Source organism: Saccostrea cucullata, unplaced genomic scaffold (genome assembly GCF_032062105.1).
Source record: "Saccostrea cucullata isolate Sc308-1 unplaced genomic scaffold, CSIRO_AGI_Scuc_v1 ctg2509, whole genome shotgun sequence".
Lineage (NCBI taxonomy): Eukaryota > Metazoa > Mollusca > Bivalvia > Ostreida > Ostreidae > Saccostrea > Saccostrea cuccullata.
The window spans coordinates 230,625-250,333 of record NW_026925255.1 but is presented as its reverse complement, the minus strand read 5'-3'; the positions used below and the strand labels follow the sequence as shown (position 1 = coordinate 250,333).

The 19,709-nt window shown below is 34.3% G+C and overlaps 2 protein-coding genes across 5 annotated transcripts; both read left to right on the top strand.

Moving 5' to 3' along the window:
- Window positions 1-630: 630 nt before the first annotated feature.
- On the top strand, window positions 631-9,895 carry LOC134268443 (pirin-like). Its single transcript, XM_062750701.1, has 8 exons — window positions 631-796; window positions 4,838-4,930; window positions 5,037-5,117; window positions 7,802-8,008; window positions 8,238-8,367; window positions 8,620-8,708; window positions 9,332-9,398; window positions 9,624-9,895. Exons 1-8 carry the CDS (start codon window positions 686-688, stop codon window positions 9,755-9,757), a joined length of 912 nt encoding a protein of 303 aa, XP_062606685.1. The 5' UTR covers window positions 631-685; the 3' UTR covers window positions 9,758-9,895.
- A 920-nt stretch (window positions 9,896-10,815) lies between these two features.
- Window positions 10,816-18,475, top strand: LOC134268453 (pirin-like). 4 transcript variants are annotated; one of them, XM_062750712.1, is made up of 9 exons: window positions 10,816-10,885; window positions 13,022-13,281; window positions 13,410-13,502; window positions 13,673-13,753; window positions 13,929-14,135; window positions 15,097-15,226; window positions 15,774-15,859; window positions 17,130-17,196; window positions 17,328-18,475. In XM_062750712.1, exons 2-9 carry the CDS (start codon window positions 13,030-13,032, stop codon window positions 17,447-17,449), a joined length of 1,038 nt encoding a protein of 345 aa, XP_062606696.1. In that variant the 5' UTR covers window positions 10,816-10,885; window positions 13,022-13,029; the 3' UTR covers window positions 17,450-18,475. The 4 variants fall into 4 exon arrangements, with proteins under 4 accessions (XP_062606696.1, XP_062606693.1, XP_062606694.1 ...); XM_062750709.1 differs by having other exon boundaries at window positions 17,495-18,474; XM_062750710.1 differs by lacking the exon at window positions 10,816-10,885 and adding an exon at window positions 11,093-11,111 and having other exon boundaries at window positions 17,495-18,475.
- The last annotated feature ends 1,234 nt before the right edge of the window (window positions 18,476-19,709 follow it).

Here is a 19,709-nt window from a genome sequence, read left to right as displayed (position 1 = left end):
GCAACTATATCTGAATACTGTATGCATGGTTATTTTCGTCCCCGTGTTATTTTCGCCCTTTTTACACTTGCTTACAAATTTGCCCCGTTTTAAATTCGCCCAGTCCCAGTTCTGTTTAAGAATTTATACTGTGTTCTTTGAACTTGCCCTGTTTTAAATTCACCCACTTGTGACACGGGCGAAAGAGGCGAAAATAAAACGGGGGCGAAAATTTCCCTTTATACAGTAATTCTTGCATAAATGATGCACACTGCTATAATGACTTCAGCCTTTAGGTGCTTCTGAAATTTTCTCAATGTCAGATTGCACAGTTTTTTTTCTGTAATGTTCATTCCCAAGCTGTATCTAAAGCATCACAATAATGTCACAATAGACATTGTACTTGTGTAAAAATTAACTGGATTGAGGTGTGAATCGATCACTTAGAAAAACGAAATTGGTGCACTGCATTTTATTTTCATTTACCAATAACATATTTAAAATGAAAATAAAATCTGAATATATATTATGATTAAAATCTTTATGAAACGATGTAAAAATAGAAAAAAAAGACATTCATCCCAATATTTTCTTTTTGATCCGCCCCTTGCATAAACCGCTCTTCTGTGATTGGAAACAATGAAAGGTCTCCGAAATGTTGACATCAACAATGGTCAATCAAAACAAGTTTGTGATTAATTAATCTATGCTATGTTCTCAACAAATGAAGGCTAAGATCGTATCAAAGGCTTTACCGACGGTGGAGGAGGATGTAGGACCCGGAGCAAAAGTCAGACGGAGTGTAGGAAAACCAGAGGTAATCCTGTAGTCTTTTAAGTGTCTCCTGCAGCAGGGGAGATTCCGGGGGTACAAGTCAAAACGGCACCTGGGGCCCACTCGATTGGGACCCTTCTTATTCCAGAATAACCAATCTGTCTGCTCGATTGGTTTGGTAGGGTAGACTTAGAAGGCCTTCTCAGCCTTCCACGTCAGAGATGGAAGGATTGCAGAAGGATAGCATTCTAATATGGCGTCAAGCGGGTGGATGAAAACTTGGGGGACTTAGATAAACCAAACTTTAAACAAAATACAGTTGCAAAAAATATTTTTATAATGTATGAAGGATAATTCTGTTAAGAAGCATTTTTTCTGTTATGTAATTGCAGTAAAATCAACCATCGAACACAGATTCATTCAGTTAGAATACCACCCATATACTCGTAATGTAGCAAAAAATTGCAGAATCGCACCGAAACGATTTTGAAGGATACAAACGGATTTGCACTGAAAATAACTTGCAAATTAATCATAACAAACCTTTTTGAGATTGCTTATGCCTTTTATCCCAAAAAAAATAATCCATATAAATACGAAAATCCAATTCATTTTCTCAACGTTTTTCTCTAGATTCAAATTACCTGCCATGTTTACATTCGGAACTCTCTAGATTGTTCCTAGTAAATGCACTATGCGAGTTATCGCCCGTGTTTCTTTCTGCTACATTACGAATACACGGAACGAATTCTATCGTTAAACCGGGTCCGTAGGACAATATCAATTTAACGATAGAACATTCTATCTAAGATTCATTATTTACCATGTAATATGGGTTGAAGATTTGAGCAATAAATAGGTCCCTGATTTTACCATGATTATTATATTTTTTTTTTTTACATGTAGTTTAATATTCTTCTGTCTCAGGCACTTGATGTTTTAAACCTTTCTTTACATAGATAAAAAAATTCCCAAAACTATCATATTAAATAATATTTTTTTCCACTCTTAATTATCTCTTCAAGTTTCCCTTTCGAACTAACATTTAATGCTTTAAATTAAAGGATTCAAATTCTTGAAAAACAACTACTGCAGTAATTCAAACATTGCAGATAATATTCCATAATATTCAATACCCTTCTAAACACTCGATTTAGACATACATATTCCAACCCTTCCGACATTCCCCTCTGCTTCTAGAAGGGTCCCAATCGAGTTGGCCCCTGGTGAAAACGGCACTTAGGAAATATGCAAAACGGCACTTCAGAGTAGTCAAAACGGCACTTTAGAAAAGTCAGAACGGCACTTTTTTTATTTTGAGAATTTGATATTGTTTATACAGAAAATGGATCTTTATGTTACATTTATAGTAATAAATGTGTATATGTATATTATTATTGATAAAAAGTTTAAAAAATATTTTAGGAAAAAAATTAAACTGATTCATTTGAAAATTATTATACTTTTGTACAGGGGTTAGATTTTAAAAATGTATTTATATTTTAAATCATATATATTTATTTACTAAAAAGAGATCAAATCCCAATTATATTATTATGATCCTTTGAAATTAAAAAAATTATAGTGTTGCAAATATGTATACTACTCTGTTTTGGGGGTTGCCAGTCACAGTTGACTAATTAGAAGCCAGTTAGAGTATGTTTACTAAGAATACACTTGTAGGTTTAGGAAACAAAAGACCATTTCACACCTCCCCTTCAATAATCTGTTGATCGTCAATTTGCAATCATATACAGCTACTATTGTGTATTTCTCGACAAAATGTCAAATGGATTGTACACAAGTTAGAAAAACTTAGATAATCCTCTCGCAACTGTACATAAAATATGAGTAGCCATACAACATTTAATAATATAATAAACATGTACATACAAGAACAAAACATTTGTTTTTTTATAATGAAGATATACAATGTTGATATTGTTAAAATAATTTCTACAGAATTAGATAGAAATGTGAGATAAAGTGACTCTTACTGTAAATATTTTTTTTTTAAATCATTTACACCATTTCTTTTTTCATATTATCAACACTACACTACAAATATAATTATTCTAAATCCCACATATTGTTGTGTTATAGCTTAAAAACACTACCTTTAAAAATAGATTGAAAATAAAGCAAAATTGAAGCCACAAAAAATTCTAAAGTCAATAAATTAAATTTTGACTTAAAAAGAACTTATGTGAAATATATATCATAACACTATTATATACTTTTTTCTCTAAGTGCCATTTTAACCAAGTGCCGTTTTCACTAAGTGCCGTTTTAACCAAGTGCCGTTTTGCATATTCCAGGTGCCGTTTTCACCAGGTGCCATTTTCACTAGGTGCCGTTCTAACCATAATTCGGTCTCAGTAAACTCGTATGGGAAGAACTTTTGATTGAGAAGAGATAGGGCTTTCATATTTGACATGTGCATCTGTTACAAGATGTTTTCGAGCATGACATGATCCCAACCAATAAGACATCGAAAGCGGGTACGTATCACAATTGTTTGATTATTGCTTGAATCAGGGAGACTGGCGTCCGGAATCGAATTATGGTTAGAACGGCACCTAGTGAAAATCAAACAATTGTGATACGTACCCGCTTTCGATGTCTTATTGGTTGGGATCATGTCATGCTCGAAAACATCTTGTAACAGATGCACATGTCAAATATGAAAGCCCTATCTCTTCTCAATCAAAAGTTCTTCCCATACGAGTTTACTGAGACCTACTACTACTAGAGCGTTGAACTCGGACTGTCACACGCGACGGACAAGGCTAAAAACCCGATCAGGGCACTATGTACAATAAAAAGTTAAAAACTGGCACACTTAGTTAGTGTTGGTGGGCAGCTGGCTCCTTGTGTATGAGTCCAGCTGTGTCCGGAAGGACTCTAATGTTGGTGCTGAGGCAACTACAGATGGTAAAGTTATTCCAGTCTAGAATTGTCCTCGGAAAGAAGGAATATCGATGTGCATCGATCCGGGTGTGTGGTAGACGGTAAGTGTAGCTGCCTCTGGTTCTTCTGTCACTGGGTGTCAGGTACATATCTGCAGGGATAGCCACCAAAGCATGCTCAATCTTGTATAACAAGATGAGTCTTATCTTCATTCTTCTTGTTTGTAATGGTTCCCAGTGTAGATTTTGTAGCATCTGGGTAACACTCCCAGGGTGGTTATCATGGTACTTTTTGGTGGCAAATCGTGCTGCTTGTCTTTGCACTTTCTCCAGCTGATGGACTTGCTTGGAGTTCCAGGGATCCCATGCTGCACAGGTGTATTCTAGAATTCTAGAAGTTACACGGAAAGATGACATTTTTGAACAGTAGGTCAAACATCAAGGTCAAGGTCACAACTAGGGTAATAATCGTACTATATTTACAAAGGTCTTGTCACAGAATAGGTTTAATATAAAAGCACTATCTTAATTTTTTCTTTCAAAAGCTTTGGCCTTTAGTAATGCTTAATTTTTTGGAAAAGTAGGTCAAACGTCAAGGTCAAGAGGTTAAAGAATCATAAAATATTGGGAAAGGTTTTGTCTCAGATAATGTACATGTGAAATATGAAAGCCCTATCTCTTCTCATTTATAAGATATTACCAAGATTGACAGACAAATGAGATTTACTGAGTGATTGCTTTGGTGAAAGTGGGGGACAATAAAATAATATATGTGCTTACTGCTAATTTTGTTGTCTTATTCATATTAAAAGCATCAAAACTTTAAGTTTGTTTATTTGTTATTGATGACCTACATGTAAAATGTGTGTCATGACCTTAATAACAGGTCACATTTCAAAGGTCAAGGTCATCAAGAAATACGGAAGTGAAACAGTATGTTTGCTACAAGTTGAAAACCTATGGTTTCAACGGTTAAAGTTTGAGTTTGTTGTACAGATGCAAAAAGTTTTCTTCTTAAGGTTATATTTTAGGAGACATCAGGTCAGTGAATATACCGCTAAATATCATATATACAATTAACATCTGAACCATTACTCTAAAAATGTATTTTAAACTTGAGATGGATAATTTTTTTTAGAAAGTTGGTGTCATTTCTTTTGTGATTTATTTTTTAGTTGAAAACTTTTGATCCATTCCTGTTGTTTGATGAATTCACAGACAAGTTATCGGACGGAATGCCAGATCATCCACACAGAGGATTTGAGGCGGTTTGTTTAAAATTACTTAAACTCTGACTAAAATACCAATTTCTCATAGAATCCTGCTTGTTTTATAAATTGGATTATACTAAACTAAAATGCTTTACCAATGTAGGTCACCTATGTTCTGAAAGGAGGTATTGAATATGAGGATTCCTGTGGTCACAAAGGGCTACTTCAACCTGGGGACTTACAGGTAAGAATAAGTCAAAGGTGTATACAAGTAAGTAAGGTAAAAAGATCAGTCCTGTGTGCTTAATAAAATTTACTACACATTGTGTGAGAGAAGGGTAAACAGACATCACTGTGTCCATCCACTTATCTCTCTGTCTGACTGTCTTTAGGTCACCTGAGTAAACTCAGGTGACCTATGCTATCCGTTTTCGTCCGCCGTGCGTCGTGCATTAACATTTGAATATTTTCAGCTTCTTCTCTGAAACCACTGAAGCAATTTCAACCAAATTTGGCATAGTGCATCTATGGGTAAAGGAGAACAAAAATTGTGAATTTCATGGTCCCTGCCCCCCAGGGGCCGGGGGTGGGGGGCTAAAACCACAAAATTAGTGCAATCTTTAAAAATCTTCTTCTTTACTCCTGGACATCAAGCAGTCAAACTGTTGGTATGATTGTAATCAGCATTGAGTCCTCTACCAAAATTGTGAAATTCATGGCCCCAGGGTTAGAGGTTCTAGTGCTAGGGCAGGTCTAAATAGATTATATAGTAAAAATGCATTATTTCTTTGAAATTCTCCTTTTTTGTTCCTGGGTATTAAATAAACTTACCAAATGCATAGCTAGGTTAAAAATGACTGCCTATTCAAAAATTGTGAATTTCATGGCCCCAGGGTCAGGGGTTCTAGTGCTAGGGCAGGGCTATATAGAATATATAGTGGAAATGCATAACTTCTTAGAAGTTCTTCTTTTCTGCTCCTGGGCGTTAAATAAACTAACCAAGTGCATAGCTAAGTTGAAAATTGTGAATTTCATGGCCCCAGGGTCAGGGGTTCTAGTGCTAGGGCAGGGCACAGGCACCTGACGTTACTTAATTTTCTTTTAATAAAAAAAAGATATACACATACCTAATAATAAACCTTGTTTATTATTAGGTATGTGTATATTTTTTTTATTAAAAGAAAAATAAGTAATCTCAGGTGCCTGTGGGGCAGGGCTATATAGATTATATCATGAAAAGTTCTTTTTTTTTTTGCTCCTGGGCATTAAATAAACTAACCAAGTGCATAAGCTAAGTTGAAAATGACTGCCTCTTTCAAAAATTGTGAATTTCATGGCCCCAGGTTCAGGGGTTCTAGTGTTAGGGCGGCTATATAGAATATATAGTGAATATGCATAATTTCTTTGAAATTCTTCTTCTCTGTTCATGGGTATTAAATAAATGCAAATGCATAGCTAAGTTGAAAATGATTGCCTCTTCCAAAATTGAGAATTTCATGGCCCCAGGGTCAGGGGTTCTAGTGCTAGGGTGGGGCTATATATATTATATAGTGAAAATGAATTATTTCTTTTTAAAAACTTGCTCCTGAGTTTGAAATAAACTGACCAAGTCCATAGTTTTGTTGAATAAGGTTGTCTCTTACAAAATTGTGAATTTCATGGCCCCAGGGTTCGGGGTTCTGGTGTTAGGGTGGGGCTCTATTGATTATATAGTGAAAATGCAAAAATTCTTTTAAAATCTTCTTTTCTGCACCTGGGTATTAAACCAATGAACTATGTACATTGTTATGAACAGGAAGGATGCCTTTTTAAAATTTGTGAATTTCAGGGCCCCTGGGTCAGGGCTTATTATGTTAGGGTGGAGCTCTAACATTTATATATTGAAAATGCATGAATTCTTTTAAAATCCATTCCTTTGCTCCTGGGTATTATGCCAATGATCTTAGTTGGTTAATTTCCAGGCGCCCTGGGATAGAGGTACTGGGGGGGATTGGGGGTACATAGTTTGAAAATGATTTAATGCTTTGAAATATGCACATAGGTATTAATCAACAACATTATGAAATAAAATTTATAAAATTTCCAAAATTTTGAAAGATGTGGCCCCAAGGCTAGTTGTTCCTGTGGGATAGGTGCACAACTTATGGTGAAAATTTTCTCTTTGTTACTCTGATCTACCTCTGGGTGTTATGTAACCAAAGTAAGCATGCTAAGTGTATAGTTATGATAAGCAATGGTGCCTCTTTCAAAATTGTGAATTTCATGGCCTTTGGTTTAAAACACGAATCAAATTCATGCAATTGTTGGAAAGTTGTTACATGATACTCAGGTGACCTATAAGGCCCATGGGCCTCTTGTTTAAACTTATAGTGTATGTTTGTAAGTCCATATTTGATTTTAGGGGTATTTAACTTCAAGCCAAACTTGCAGATATGATGTGCAGTGATACATACGAGTTTGTACCAGTAACTTGGGATGAGATATCCCAGGCCTAGGCATCGATGTGACTCACAACAGTATCTAAACTGTAAGGGGTGTGTCTGTAAATGTTAAGTCTGATACTGCATCTGACATACCTATATAAAAGACGCACTCCCCTTAAGATAAGCAATGAGGTTTTCTCCTGGTATCCAAACTTAATTGAGACATACCAAAAATTGGTATTTAATCTATTTACCAAGCCTCACTATATATACCATCCACATAATTATTTTTATTTATTTAATAATATGCCTCTCATAGAAATAACTAAACTTGCAGAAAATCCTTTCATCACCCTCAGTTGTGTTGTACAGATTTTTAGTGAGACTTGCAGCTAACTTTGACCTTGTGTTAGTTGTACTTGATTATGTGGGTGGCATGCACTTAAATGTGGCTGCCTTGTCTTTCTATAGTGGATGACAGCTGGCCTTGTCTTTCTATATTTAGTGGTTGACAGCTGGTCGAGGAATTGTCCACTGTGAGATGCCTTACAGGGAGGAGGAGGTACATGGACTACAGCTCTGGGTCAATTTAGCTAAGAAAGAAAAGATGGGGGAGCCAGCCCTTCAGGAGCTGCTGGACAAGGACATCCCAAGGACATTCAAAGATGGGATCAAGGTCAAGGTCCTGGCTGGGGAAGCATTTGGAATAAAAGTAATAGAATGACCCATGCAGCGTTATATTTTATTCAGAGATGAACAACTCTTATTAATAAGAGAATTTTATGTACATAAAATATATTTAAACATATTTATATTCCAGATATGTATTTATTTTGTTTTTCAAAATCATAGAGAACAAAAGACTTGTAGTGGATAATGCATACTTTAGCCAAGATGTTGAATTTTGCCATATGTATTTTTACCCAGTATAATTCTTTTAGTCTAAGGTATACACTCGCACCCCTACGATGTATCTGGACTTTAAGCTGGATCCTAGATCTAAACTGGAACAACCAATTCCTGCTGGCTGGAGGTCTTTCTTGTACATCCTGTCTGGCAAGGCAAAGTTTGGTAGGTAAAATGCTTCATGTTAGACACTATACATTGATATCCAAAGAAATCTGACAATACATAAAGACAGAAAAGTATGAAATAAACATTGCAGTATATTTGTAAATTAAGTGGGTAAGGGTTGTTACAGCAGGACATTTCAAAATTATAAATTAACTCATGCAAACACCTTATTTTTCAAAATTGTAAACAAATCCATGGTTACATTTTTATATCTTGACCTTTAATTACAAAATATTTCTATGGTTACAGGTCCAGCAGGAAGTCAGGAGGAGCATGAGGCTCATCACCTGGTGACCTTCGAGGACGAGGGAGGGGACAGTATACGTGTAGAGAACTCTGTAAGCTGATTGTGTAGTCTGTGTTACTGTAAAATATTAATCACTCAGGGATACCAACAGGTCCTGTCACAAGGAATATACATAAAGTATGATAGCCCTACCACCAATTAATCAAAAGTTAAAGCAAATGTTTAAGTTTAGAAAATTTATGTAAAAGTGGGTCAAACTCCAAGGTTAAGGTCAAGAGGTCAAATTTGGTGGTACTTTAAGAAAGGTCTTGTCACAAGGAATACACCTGTGTAATATGAAAGCCATGGCTCTGCCCACTAAAAAGTTATTGGCTGGGAAGGTTAAAGTTTTTGCTAAAAAACAGACGGATATACAGGCCAAAAACTATAAACCATAGCATTAAAAAAAACAGGAGGAAGGAGGCTACAGGCTTTATCTTCTATCTGTTTTTGGAAGAGAGGGGTTAGAAGTTGGAGTGGAGGGGGTATCCAACAGCTTCCAGTGTGAATACTGATTGTAGGCTAACTATAATCATCCTCTGATTCATGGAATAAAGAATCAAATTCTGTGAATGCATAGTGTCAAAATTTGTTGGAGCAGGTGGAAGTAAAGTATTGTTTAAGCCTTAATCTCAGAATTTGTATGTTAATTCTAAGATCAATTTGATATTTCAGGGAGCAACGGAATGTCATTTAGTTATGGTTGCTGGAGAACCAATCAAAGAACCTGTTTATCAGCAGGGTAAGTCATGTGACTTATTGTAGTTATAAAACACTTTATATATAAACCAGCATATTTTGCAAGGGGTATATTGCTTGAAATTGAGGTATTTAAAAAATGGCCGTTTCTAGATATCAGGGTCAAACATTAATCAGTTCAAATAATCTGTTCATCCATCCCTGAAAAAAAATGTCCATTTTCTGTTGTTTTTCTTTAAATCATAATTTATAACACTTCTACCTCCAGGACCTTTTGTTATGAACTCGCAAGAAGAAACCCAGCAGGCTTATCTTGACTTCCAGTCAGGAGGGAGTGGATTTGAGAAGGCCTCAAAATGGCAGTCTGATTATATGAGGAATCTCAAATCAAATGTTAGCTGACCAATGATCTCACTTAGGAGGTGTGTTAAGATATGTTGCTCAGTGAACAGGAAGGAATAAAATGCTCATTGATACAAATGACAACCATGACAATTTAATACCTGACTCATATGTATACTAATTGTATTATCAATTAGAGGAAAAACATCACAGAAGTTTATTTTCTAATGAAGAACATTAACTTCTCAGTTGTTATTATTGTATTTTAGTATTAAAAATGCTTCAATGTAAAATGTTATTGGTTTTGTATGTTAGAAAGAGAAGTGCAGTAAAACTTCTCTAATTCGACAATCACTGGTTCCAAAGAAATCTGTGAGATTATAAAACATTCAGGATTAGACAACATTGTAATTATTAATAATTTAAATTTCTGAGAGGGACATAAAGTTTATATCGTATTAGGCAAGATTCTGGAATACACAACATTTGGATTACAAAAGTTTTACTGTACAAATGTTAGAGCTGAAAAATGTTAGTTTCTTGATTGTGACAATCAGCAAGCAAATGGTTCTCATGAGAATTTTATTTCTGAAAATTTCCACGTACATTTGAGGTGTGAAACTCATGCAAGTTACATTTTTTATAAGTCATATTCTGAAGAGAGGGAAAGAGAAAGACACTATTGTATATTTTACATGCATGAATAGCATTTTTAAAATTATAATATTGTTAATATTTTTTTTTACTTTACTTTCACTTGTTGATTGTGTATGTAATAAGAATAAAATTTGAGAACTCAGATAATTGTATCTCTGTTGTAATTGATCTTAATTAGGAAGGAAAATTCAACAATATAATTGTCATGAAAAAGTTAAAAGACGCCCCCCCCCCCCCCCTCCTTCCCGGTTCCGGCGCCTTTGAAATATATGTCCAATGTTATTTTTTTTTAAAGTGAGTCAAAGATAAAGGTCAAAAGGTCTTTTAAATATTTAAAACCTAGGAAATTTTATGATTGTCTTAATACAATCATAGACCTAAAACGTTTTAGGTCTATGATACAATCTTTGATAATGCACAGTCACGCAAGATCCGCCTCTCGAATCGGAACTCTCCTGTAATTAGAAATAAGAAAATAAAACATTGGTTTTTTTACAAATGTAGCGGCAGTCTGTCCCAAGGAATTTTCATGTTAGTGGACTTGCTGTTAACAGTAGCACGCAAATTCTTAAATCATTCGAATTTTTTGTTTAAATATTAACTGTGCACGGGCATTATATTGCAAGTGACTGCTAAATCAACATTGATATTTGATATAACATGTTACGTAAACTTTTTAAATACTGCCATGTCATTGTGGAATGTTCTAAATATTGACAATCCAAACAACAGGCTATGTATATAAGCAGGAGCTTTTGTATGCCATAAATATTTTTTCACAATTAATCAAAATTGATTTGATCTTATATTAATCTATGTGTATTTATAAGGCCAGTGTACTGCGAGCTCGAGGTAAATATAAACTGATAACAGAGTAGAAGCACTCTATGGTTTCTTTTCTAGAAAATGATCAACTTTCATTTTATTCATTTGATTACAGTATGATTTTGACAACTGTTAAACAATGTTAATTGCCAGGTAATATCTATTATATAGATACAAGTAGATAATTCAATTCAATTCACTTTATTGACAATTACCATGTCGGCATACAGTCATGAACATGAATAACATAACATAAATTAACACAATTAATACAAGCATATACAAAGTGAGAAATATGAGGTGAACAAAATTGTGTATTTCTCAATATTAATATTCATTTTTGACTTTCTTTTCTGATGTCAAAGCACTTTTTCAAGAAACAACATATCCTTCTAGCAGTTGAAATATTTGTAGGATTGACAATTTTTCTAATGGGGTTATCACTAGTATATGTGTTTACATTAAATATATCATTATAATTGCATCTATATTGATCATACTTTGGACAATAAAGAACAAAATGTTTTTCGTCTTCAACAAACAATTTACATGAGTAACATAAACGTTTTTCTCTAGGAATAGGGGGTTTACAGTATCTACCCGTTTCAATATATAGTGGATGGGCACTGATCCTTAATTTTGTTAATAAAGATCTACAACTTTTCTTCAGGGGTAGTTTTAAATAACTTTGCAGTTTGTATTCATCTTGATTCACAATTTTGCTATAAAATGCTAACTTTCCAGAGTCTGATTTGCTAACTTTTTCCAGTTGTTCATATATCTTGTTTTGGTAATGCTCTTGTAATTTGTTTTTCAAAGTTATGTGAGATATTTCCAAAGAACTAATATTTAATTTTTGTAGTAATGAAGACAGTTTCTTTTGCCAAGATATTTTAGATACAAGATTTTTGTCTTCTTTAAATGCAGATTTCACTAAATAATTGTTATAATCATGGTTGCATTCCATTTCCTTCAGTCTCATATAATATTTTAACATATATTCATAACATAAATAGTACAAAGGAAAACGACCCAACTCACATAAAACAGCAAGATTTGATGCCTTTCTGTGTACCCCTAGTATATCTTTAAATATCAAGTGCTGTGTTTTTTCAAAAGGAAACTGGTCTGAAGACATTAAATCACATTTAAAGTCAGTTATCCATATTTCAGATCCATATGTTATAATTGGTATTATCATTGACTGATATAATTTCAACATAATTTCAGCAGAAAAATTAACATTTGCAGGAAAATTTGATTTAATAGCGTAATATGCTTTTCTAGCACGTTCTGATAGCTGTTCAGCAGCAAATTTCATTTTCCCATCAGATCTAAACACAACACCCAAATATTTATATTCATTTGTTATGTTAATCATTTTGTGATTATAATAAAATCTAAATGATGCTTCATCAACAGATTTTTTTGAAAAAATCATAACATCTGTTTTTTCCATATTAACACATAATTTCCAGTCTGAACAATATTTTCCTAAAATATCTATACAATTTTGTAGACCAGCTTCTGATTCTGATACAAGGACAAGATCATCAGCAAAAAACATATGATTAATTGGCATAGTATCTAGATAAGCAGGATATGTACTTACATTCTTGAAATAATTCACAAAATCATCAACAAAAATATTAAAAAGTGTTGGACTTAAATTATCACCTTGCTTGACTCCTCTATTTGCTTTAAATTTCTCACTCATTTGATTGTCTTTTTTACAAGAATAGTATGTGTTCGAATACATGTCTGTTAAAAGTTTGAGAAAGTTACCACCAATAAAATACAGATAAAGATGAGTGAACTGATGTAACCATATAAATTTTCCAGTTCCCTGAATGCTGAGTAGATACAGTATTGTCACCTGCACATTGTCAGCCCTACTTGGAAGTTTTAAAACCACGTCCAGTAGTCATCTCAAGAGAACCTGTCAGCAGTACAATCCGTTTAGATTTTCTAACCAGACTTGTTGGATATCATCCCGAGCAGTATCCAGTATGAAGGGGAGGACGGTACAGAAGACGGTACTGTCGGTGGAGCAGGATGAGGGAGTGGGGGCGAGAGTCCGGCGGAGTATAGGGAGACCAGAGGTATCATCACAGTAGTATAACACTAAAGCTCTGGAGTTAATTCTTATCTGTTCTTTTTAAAAGAGATTTTTCAAAAATTAAGACTTCATTTGATAACCCTTTACATCAGCTTTGTACAATATTTTCAGTTGAAAAATTTTGACCCATTCCTGATGCTGGATGAATTCAAAGGAAAGGCACCTGGGGGATTCCCTGACCATCCACACAGAGGGTTTGAGACCGTATGTGTTCAAATTACAATATTTGTTAATAAAGGGGTATTGATTCTAAGAGTGAATATTTTCAATGTTGTTTGTCCTCCTCAATATCATTGTTTTCTCAGAATTCTAAGTGAATATTTTATGTTGTATCATGGACACCTATGTTTTTAAGTGAATATTTTCTGTTGTAGGTCACATATGTTTTGAAAGGTTCAATAAGACATGAAGACTTTTGTGGTCACAAGGGGATAATTCAGGATGGAGATTTACAGGTAAAAGGAAAACCAATGTAGAAAATTAGTTCTGGTTTTACTTCACATTGTTTGGTCTGCCCAGTGTTTCTACATTGAATAAGAGGAATCGTATTGTAATTGTTTAGAATAAAGGCCCTCTGACATTTTTATTTATTGTTTGCTATGTAGTAATTAATGATCTTTTATGATATAGTGGATGACAGCTGGCCGAGGAATAGTCCACTGTGAGATGCCACATGGAGAGGGGGAGGTACACGGACTACAGCTCTGGGTCAACCTGGCCAAGAAATACAAAATGATTGAACCAGCTTATCAGGAGCTGAAGGACAAAGACATCCCAAGGACAACCAAAAATGGGGTCACAGTCAAGGTCATTGCTGGGGAAGCTTTTGGCATAAAGGTAAAGTAGAGAAAAATGTTTAAGGGGGTCGACTATAGTTTTATTGTGTGAAAACTACAATAGCGAAACTCTTCATTTTTATCTCATATATAACTTACATTAAGTTCAGTGTACATGCAAAGTTTGGGGGAAATCTACCGTCGAGGTGTTTTTGAGGGACCGTCTCAAAATATAGGCACATTTACTATAGGATTATATAGGAAAATGCCAATTTTTAGCACTTTAAAGCAAATTATACAAAAACTACAATAGACATTTTGTTCAAACTATAATATTTGATGAGTAATACTATATTATACAATATATGTAAGAAACACAAAATTCTACCGTCTTGTTACCAGAGGGGGCATCTCAAAATGCAAAAAATTAGCAAATTTTCCTATTTTTGTAGAGTATTACAAAATATGACGTACACAATAGATTCACATGAAAACATAATAAAGATATTAGAGATATCCTTAAATTTATGTGTTTTAAATTTCAAGAGCGTATGTTTATTACTTTTTCTTTAATAATATTTTCATTACCCCTCTCCTTAAGAGCTACAGATTATCATAACGTCAAAAACACACTGCAACGACGTCAACCTACCTATCAATTGCAAAATCGGTTAAAAATCAGTTATGTCAAATTGTAATTACATTTTTATACCTGTAATTTCTTAATTCTGTTTAATTTTAATAATTAAGCGAAAAAAGTTGCATTAAAACACTAACTACTTTTCATTTTACTATGATGCGTGAAATATTGCGCAGTGGAAACTATAGTCGGCCCCCTTAAATTGAAAACAACATTTATATTTCCACACATTTACATTTTAACATTTAAAATAGTTCAATTGTGTACTAGTGCCCCTTGAATGAAAGCATTTTTGTTTTACTATGACAATCTTATGGACTATGTTCGTATTCTCCTATCAGAAATTTATCTTGACTTTGTTTTTTTCCTATGATTGTTATAGTCTAAGGTATATACCCGCACCCCTACAATGTATTTGGACTTTAAGCTGGATCCTGGATCTAAACTGGAACAACCAATTCCTTCTGGCTGGAGGTCTTTCTTGTACATCCTGTCTGGCAAAGCCAAGTTTGGTAGGTCGGCAAGACTTGCATATATGGTATTTAAAGAAAGTGATTGCGATTTGGAAAAATAGGTTGTTACCTGTACAGATGGGAGAGTATGCAAACTTAAAAGTTCTATTTCTTCAAACAACAAAGGAGTGTCGATAGAAGCATTCTTTAAAATGAAACAATACATGTACATATTCATGAGTGAGCAGTTAAAAAACTTTATAAATCGTTTGTATTTGATAAATAATTTTCATATTGTTAGGTACTGAATCGTATCAGTTGTTCAGTACAAGAACTAGTATTACAGAACCATTTAAGATCATCCATGTCATGTTAAATTTATCAAAATATTGTCCGAGCTTTTAAGATAAAATAAGCATACAAGTATATTGCACTTTGTGCATCAATTTTTAAAAAATGCTGCATGTTTAGACTCTTCACACTTATCCTGATATCAAAGTAGATAATGAAGCTATAGTTACACAAATTAGATAAAATTGCTCTTTTTACACAAAATAAATCATGTTGCTATGGTAACACAAAGTAGATAATGTTGCTATGGTTACAGGTCCAGCAGGAAATCAGAAGGAACATGAAGCTCATCACACGGTGACCTTCAACGATGATGGAGACAGTATACAGGCCGAGAACTCGGTAAGCTGTTTAATGATTTAGCTTGATTTAAAGAATTATTATCTTGATTGAAAGATTGAAGCGTATATTGATTTTGTCCTGTCTGTCTGTTTGTCTCTCTGTCTGTTGTCAACTTTAACCTTTGCCATAACTTTTGAACCATGAAAGATATATACATGTATTTGGTATGCGTACTCCACTAATTAAGCTCTGTCAAATGACACCAAGGTCAATGACCTGGGCGCATAGTGTTTCACAAACACATCTTGTTTCTTCATAAAATTATTTATGAAATAAATTTGCTGAAGATAAATGAGTCTTTTGGCCAGAATTACCGTAAATCTGGAAATTTTTACGTCGATTTATTTTTGCGAATTTGGTTCAAAAAGCTGTTGATTAATTTTTACGCTTCAAATTATTGCGAATTGTCACTGGTGCTAAAAATAAAAATCACTGAAGATTTTCATATCAGGTTATTTTTCAAATAATATGCCCAGTATATCCACCAATATACTCGCAACATGGCAAGAAATTGCAAAATTGTCCAAAACAATTTTGATAAAAATACAAAAGGATTTGCACTGAAAATAATTTCTAAATAAATTATAACAAATATTTTAGAGGTTGTGTATGCCTTTTTACCTAAAGTATAATCCAAATTAAGAAAAAATATAACTAATTTTCTCAACTTTTGGTTTTTTTCTCACCTAAAATTTACACGCCGCGTTTACTTTTGGAACTTTCTAGTAAATGCACTGAGTTTGAGTTATCGCCCGTGTTGATACACGGTTAGATAAAATGACAGTTCTCTCTTTATTGGCAAATTAATTGATGAAAATAATTAAAAGGGGGCATACCGCCTCAGTGCTTGTCAAATCATCGGACGATATTGCATGTAATGAGGGCAATTGACGCGCACGGGTAATTAACTTGTAGTTATATATAAGTAGACTAGTGTAAACAGGTTTCTTTTAAAAATGACCAGTGCTTACCGACGCCTATTCACTGAGTTAAAAAAAAAGACACTAGTTCTCAGAAAAAATTCTTCACATGTTGTTTTATTTTTAAGAAAAATATTTTTGCGAATGCAATGCACGCGCAAATTTGCTAAAAATTTATCTACAGTAAAAATTTCCAGATTTACGGTAATCATCTTATAATTATACAGTACTATTAGACACATGTTGTATTTGGATATTACAAGGTACGTGTAGATTTGATTCATTGCATAATTTTATCTGACTTGTACAACATTTTATGAACATTGCAAGAAATTTTGTTAACATTTTAGGGGTCAACAGAATGTCATTTAGTAATGATTGCTGGGGAACCAATCAAAGAGCCTGTTTTTCAGTATGGTAAGTCATATGTCTAAGAAGAATTAAAGGAAGGTTGAATTTAATACGTGAAATAAACAGAAAAGGGAAATTATTATAGATTGTTATAAATGTTTTTGTGTTTAATTATGAGTCTGTTTTGTATCCCCTAGGACCCTTTGTTATGAACTCTCAAGATGAGTTACAACAGACTTTTCGTGACTATCAGTCGGGGAAAAATGGTTTTGAGAATGCCCCTAAATGGCAGTCCGATTATGTGAAGAATCGGTACTAAGTGGATACTGTAACCGACTTGTAAACTTGTTTGTGATTTATATAGGTCCCTTTGTCATGTCTTCAGAGGAGGAACTTCACCAGGCCAGAAAGGATTATCAGTTTGGGAGGAATGGATTCGAAAATGCTCATACTTGGAACTCTTTTATTGTCACTGAGGATGAAAGTTGATGTCTTTTGATGACATTTTTAGCTCACCTGAGCCAAACTCAAGTGAACTTTTCTGACTTAGAAGTACCCCATCTGTTGTGTGCCATCTGTTTTATGTAAACATTTCACCTTGATGTTTTCAACTTCTCTCCAAAAGGACAGGACCGATTTCAACCAAACTTGCCACAAAGCATCCCTGGGTAAAAAAGATTCAAATTTGTCAAATAAAGGGCCTGGCATACTATCTTAATTTTTAAGGGGAGATAAGAAACGGTGAACATTTTGATGGGGTTATTGATTACCTTGCTATGTCTTTTGATTGATTACAATTAATGACAACATTTTTTCATTTTCTTTGTGGTGATTTATGTAGATGAATGACATTGGCTCCCTGAATTTATATACAATCTTACAATGTTTTTTCTGGTTCTGTTTTTAGCTCACCTGAGCCGAAGGCTCAAGTGAGCTTTTCTGATCACATTTTGTCCGTCGTCCGTCCATCTGTCTGTCTGTCCGTCCGTCTGTCTGTCCGTCTGTAAACTTTTCACATTTTCGACTTCTTCTCAAGAACCACTGGGCCAATTTTGACCAAACTTGGTACAAAGCATCCTTGGGTGAAGGGGAATTTAAATTGTTAAAATGAAGGGACATATCCCCTCGCAAGGGGAGATAATCAAGAAAAGACTAAAATAGGGTTGGGTCATTAAAAAATCTTCTTCTCAGGAACCACTGGGCCAGTAAAGCTGAAACTTATGTGGAAGCATCCTGGTATAATGTAGATTCTAAATTGTTCAAATCATGACCCCCGGGGGAAGGGCGGGGCCACAATGGGGAATCAAAGTTTTACATAGAAATATATAGTAAAAGTCTTTGAAAATCTTCTTCTCAAGAACCACTAGGCCAGAAAAGCTGAAACTTATGTGGAAGCATCCTGGTTTAGTGTAGATTCTAAATTGTTCACATCATGACCCCCGGGGGAAGGGCGGGGCCACAATGGGGAATCATAGTTTTATATAGAAATATATAGGAATAATCTTTGAAAATCTTCTTCTCAAGAACCACTGGGCCAGAAAAAGTGAAGCTTATGTGAAAGCATTCTGGGGTAGTGTAAATTCTAAATTGTAGGAATCATGACCCCCGGGGGAAGGGCGGGGCCATTATAGGGAATCAAAGTTTTACATAGAAATATATAGGAAAAATCTTTGAAAATCTTCTTCTCAAGAACCACTGGGCCAGAAAAGCTGAAACTTATGTGGAAGCATCCTGGTATAATGTAGATTCTGAATTGTTCAAATAATGACCCCCAGGGGAAGGGCGGGGCCACAGTGGGAAATCAAAGTTTTATATAGAAATATATAGGAAAAATCTTTGAAAATCTTCTTCTCAAGAACCACTGGGCCAGAAAAAGTGAAGCTTATGTGGAACCATTCTGGGGTAGTGTAAATTCTAAATTGTAGGAATCATGACCCCCGGGGGAAGGGCGGGGCCATTATAGGGAATCAAAGTTTTACATAGAAATATATAGGAAAAATATTTGAAAATCTTCTTCTCAGGAACCACTTGGCCAAAAAAGCTGAAACATATGTGCCCATGGAAGGATCATGGGGTAGTGTAGATTTCAAAATGTCTAAATTATGATCAGTGGGGTAGGGTGGGGATGCATTATGTATAACAAGGGGGAAATCTGGTAAAGAACAGAATGGTCAAAGCTTCTCAGGTGAGCGATGTGGCCCATGGGCCTCTTGTTATATTTATTGAACAATTGATATTCATGTATGAATGTCACTATAAATGTTTACCAGACTTAAAGTGTTGGTAGTTAGATATAAATTCAGAATAGTGTATAAGTATTTCAACAAAATGTTTGTTTCTTTATACATTACTATGCATACATAGTACACCCTTGCTATAAATAGTCATTACATACAGATTATGATAGGCAACACCAATAAAAATTGTATTCAGCGAATCTCAAATTATACTTGTGTCCAACAATACATGTGTTTATTTTGATTGACAACCATTTATATGTATTAATTTACATTTTTAATGGTGCCATATACATTACCTGAGTTTGAAATGTACTAACAACTTTTTTGCATTATTTATTG

Bases quoted from the DNA above. Each gene is read 5' to 3' on its own strand.
- LOC134268443 (XM_062750701.1), top strand. From the start codon at position 686: ATGCTATGTTCTCAACAAATGAAGGCTAAGATCGTATCAAAGGCTTTA. The intron at 4,931-5,036 runs GTTTGTTTAAAA...TTACCAATGTAG, and splicing joins CACACAGAGGATTTGAGGCG to GTCACCTATGTTCTGAAAGG. The intron at 8,368-8,619 runs GTAGGTAAAATG...CTATGGTTACAG, and splicing joins GTCTGGCAAGGCAAAGTTTG to GTCCAGCAGGAAGTCAGGAG.
- LOC134268453 (XM_062750710.1), top strand. From the start codon at position 13,030: ATGCTGAGTAGATACAGTATTGTCACCTGCACATTGTCAGCCCTACTT. The intron at 13,754-13,928 runs GTAAAAGGAAAA...TTTATGATATAG, and splicing joins TTCAGGATGGAGATTTACAG to TGGATGACAGCTGGCCGAGG. The intron at 17,197-17,494 runs GTAAGTCATATG...TGATTTATATAG, and splicing joins AGAGCCTGTTTTTCAGTATG to GTCCCTTTGTCATGTCTTCA.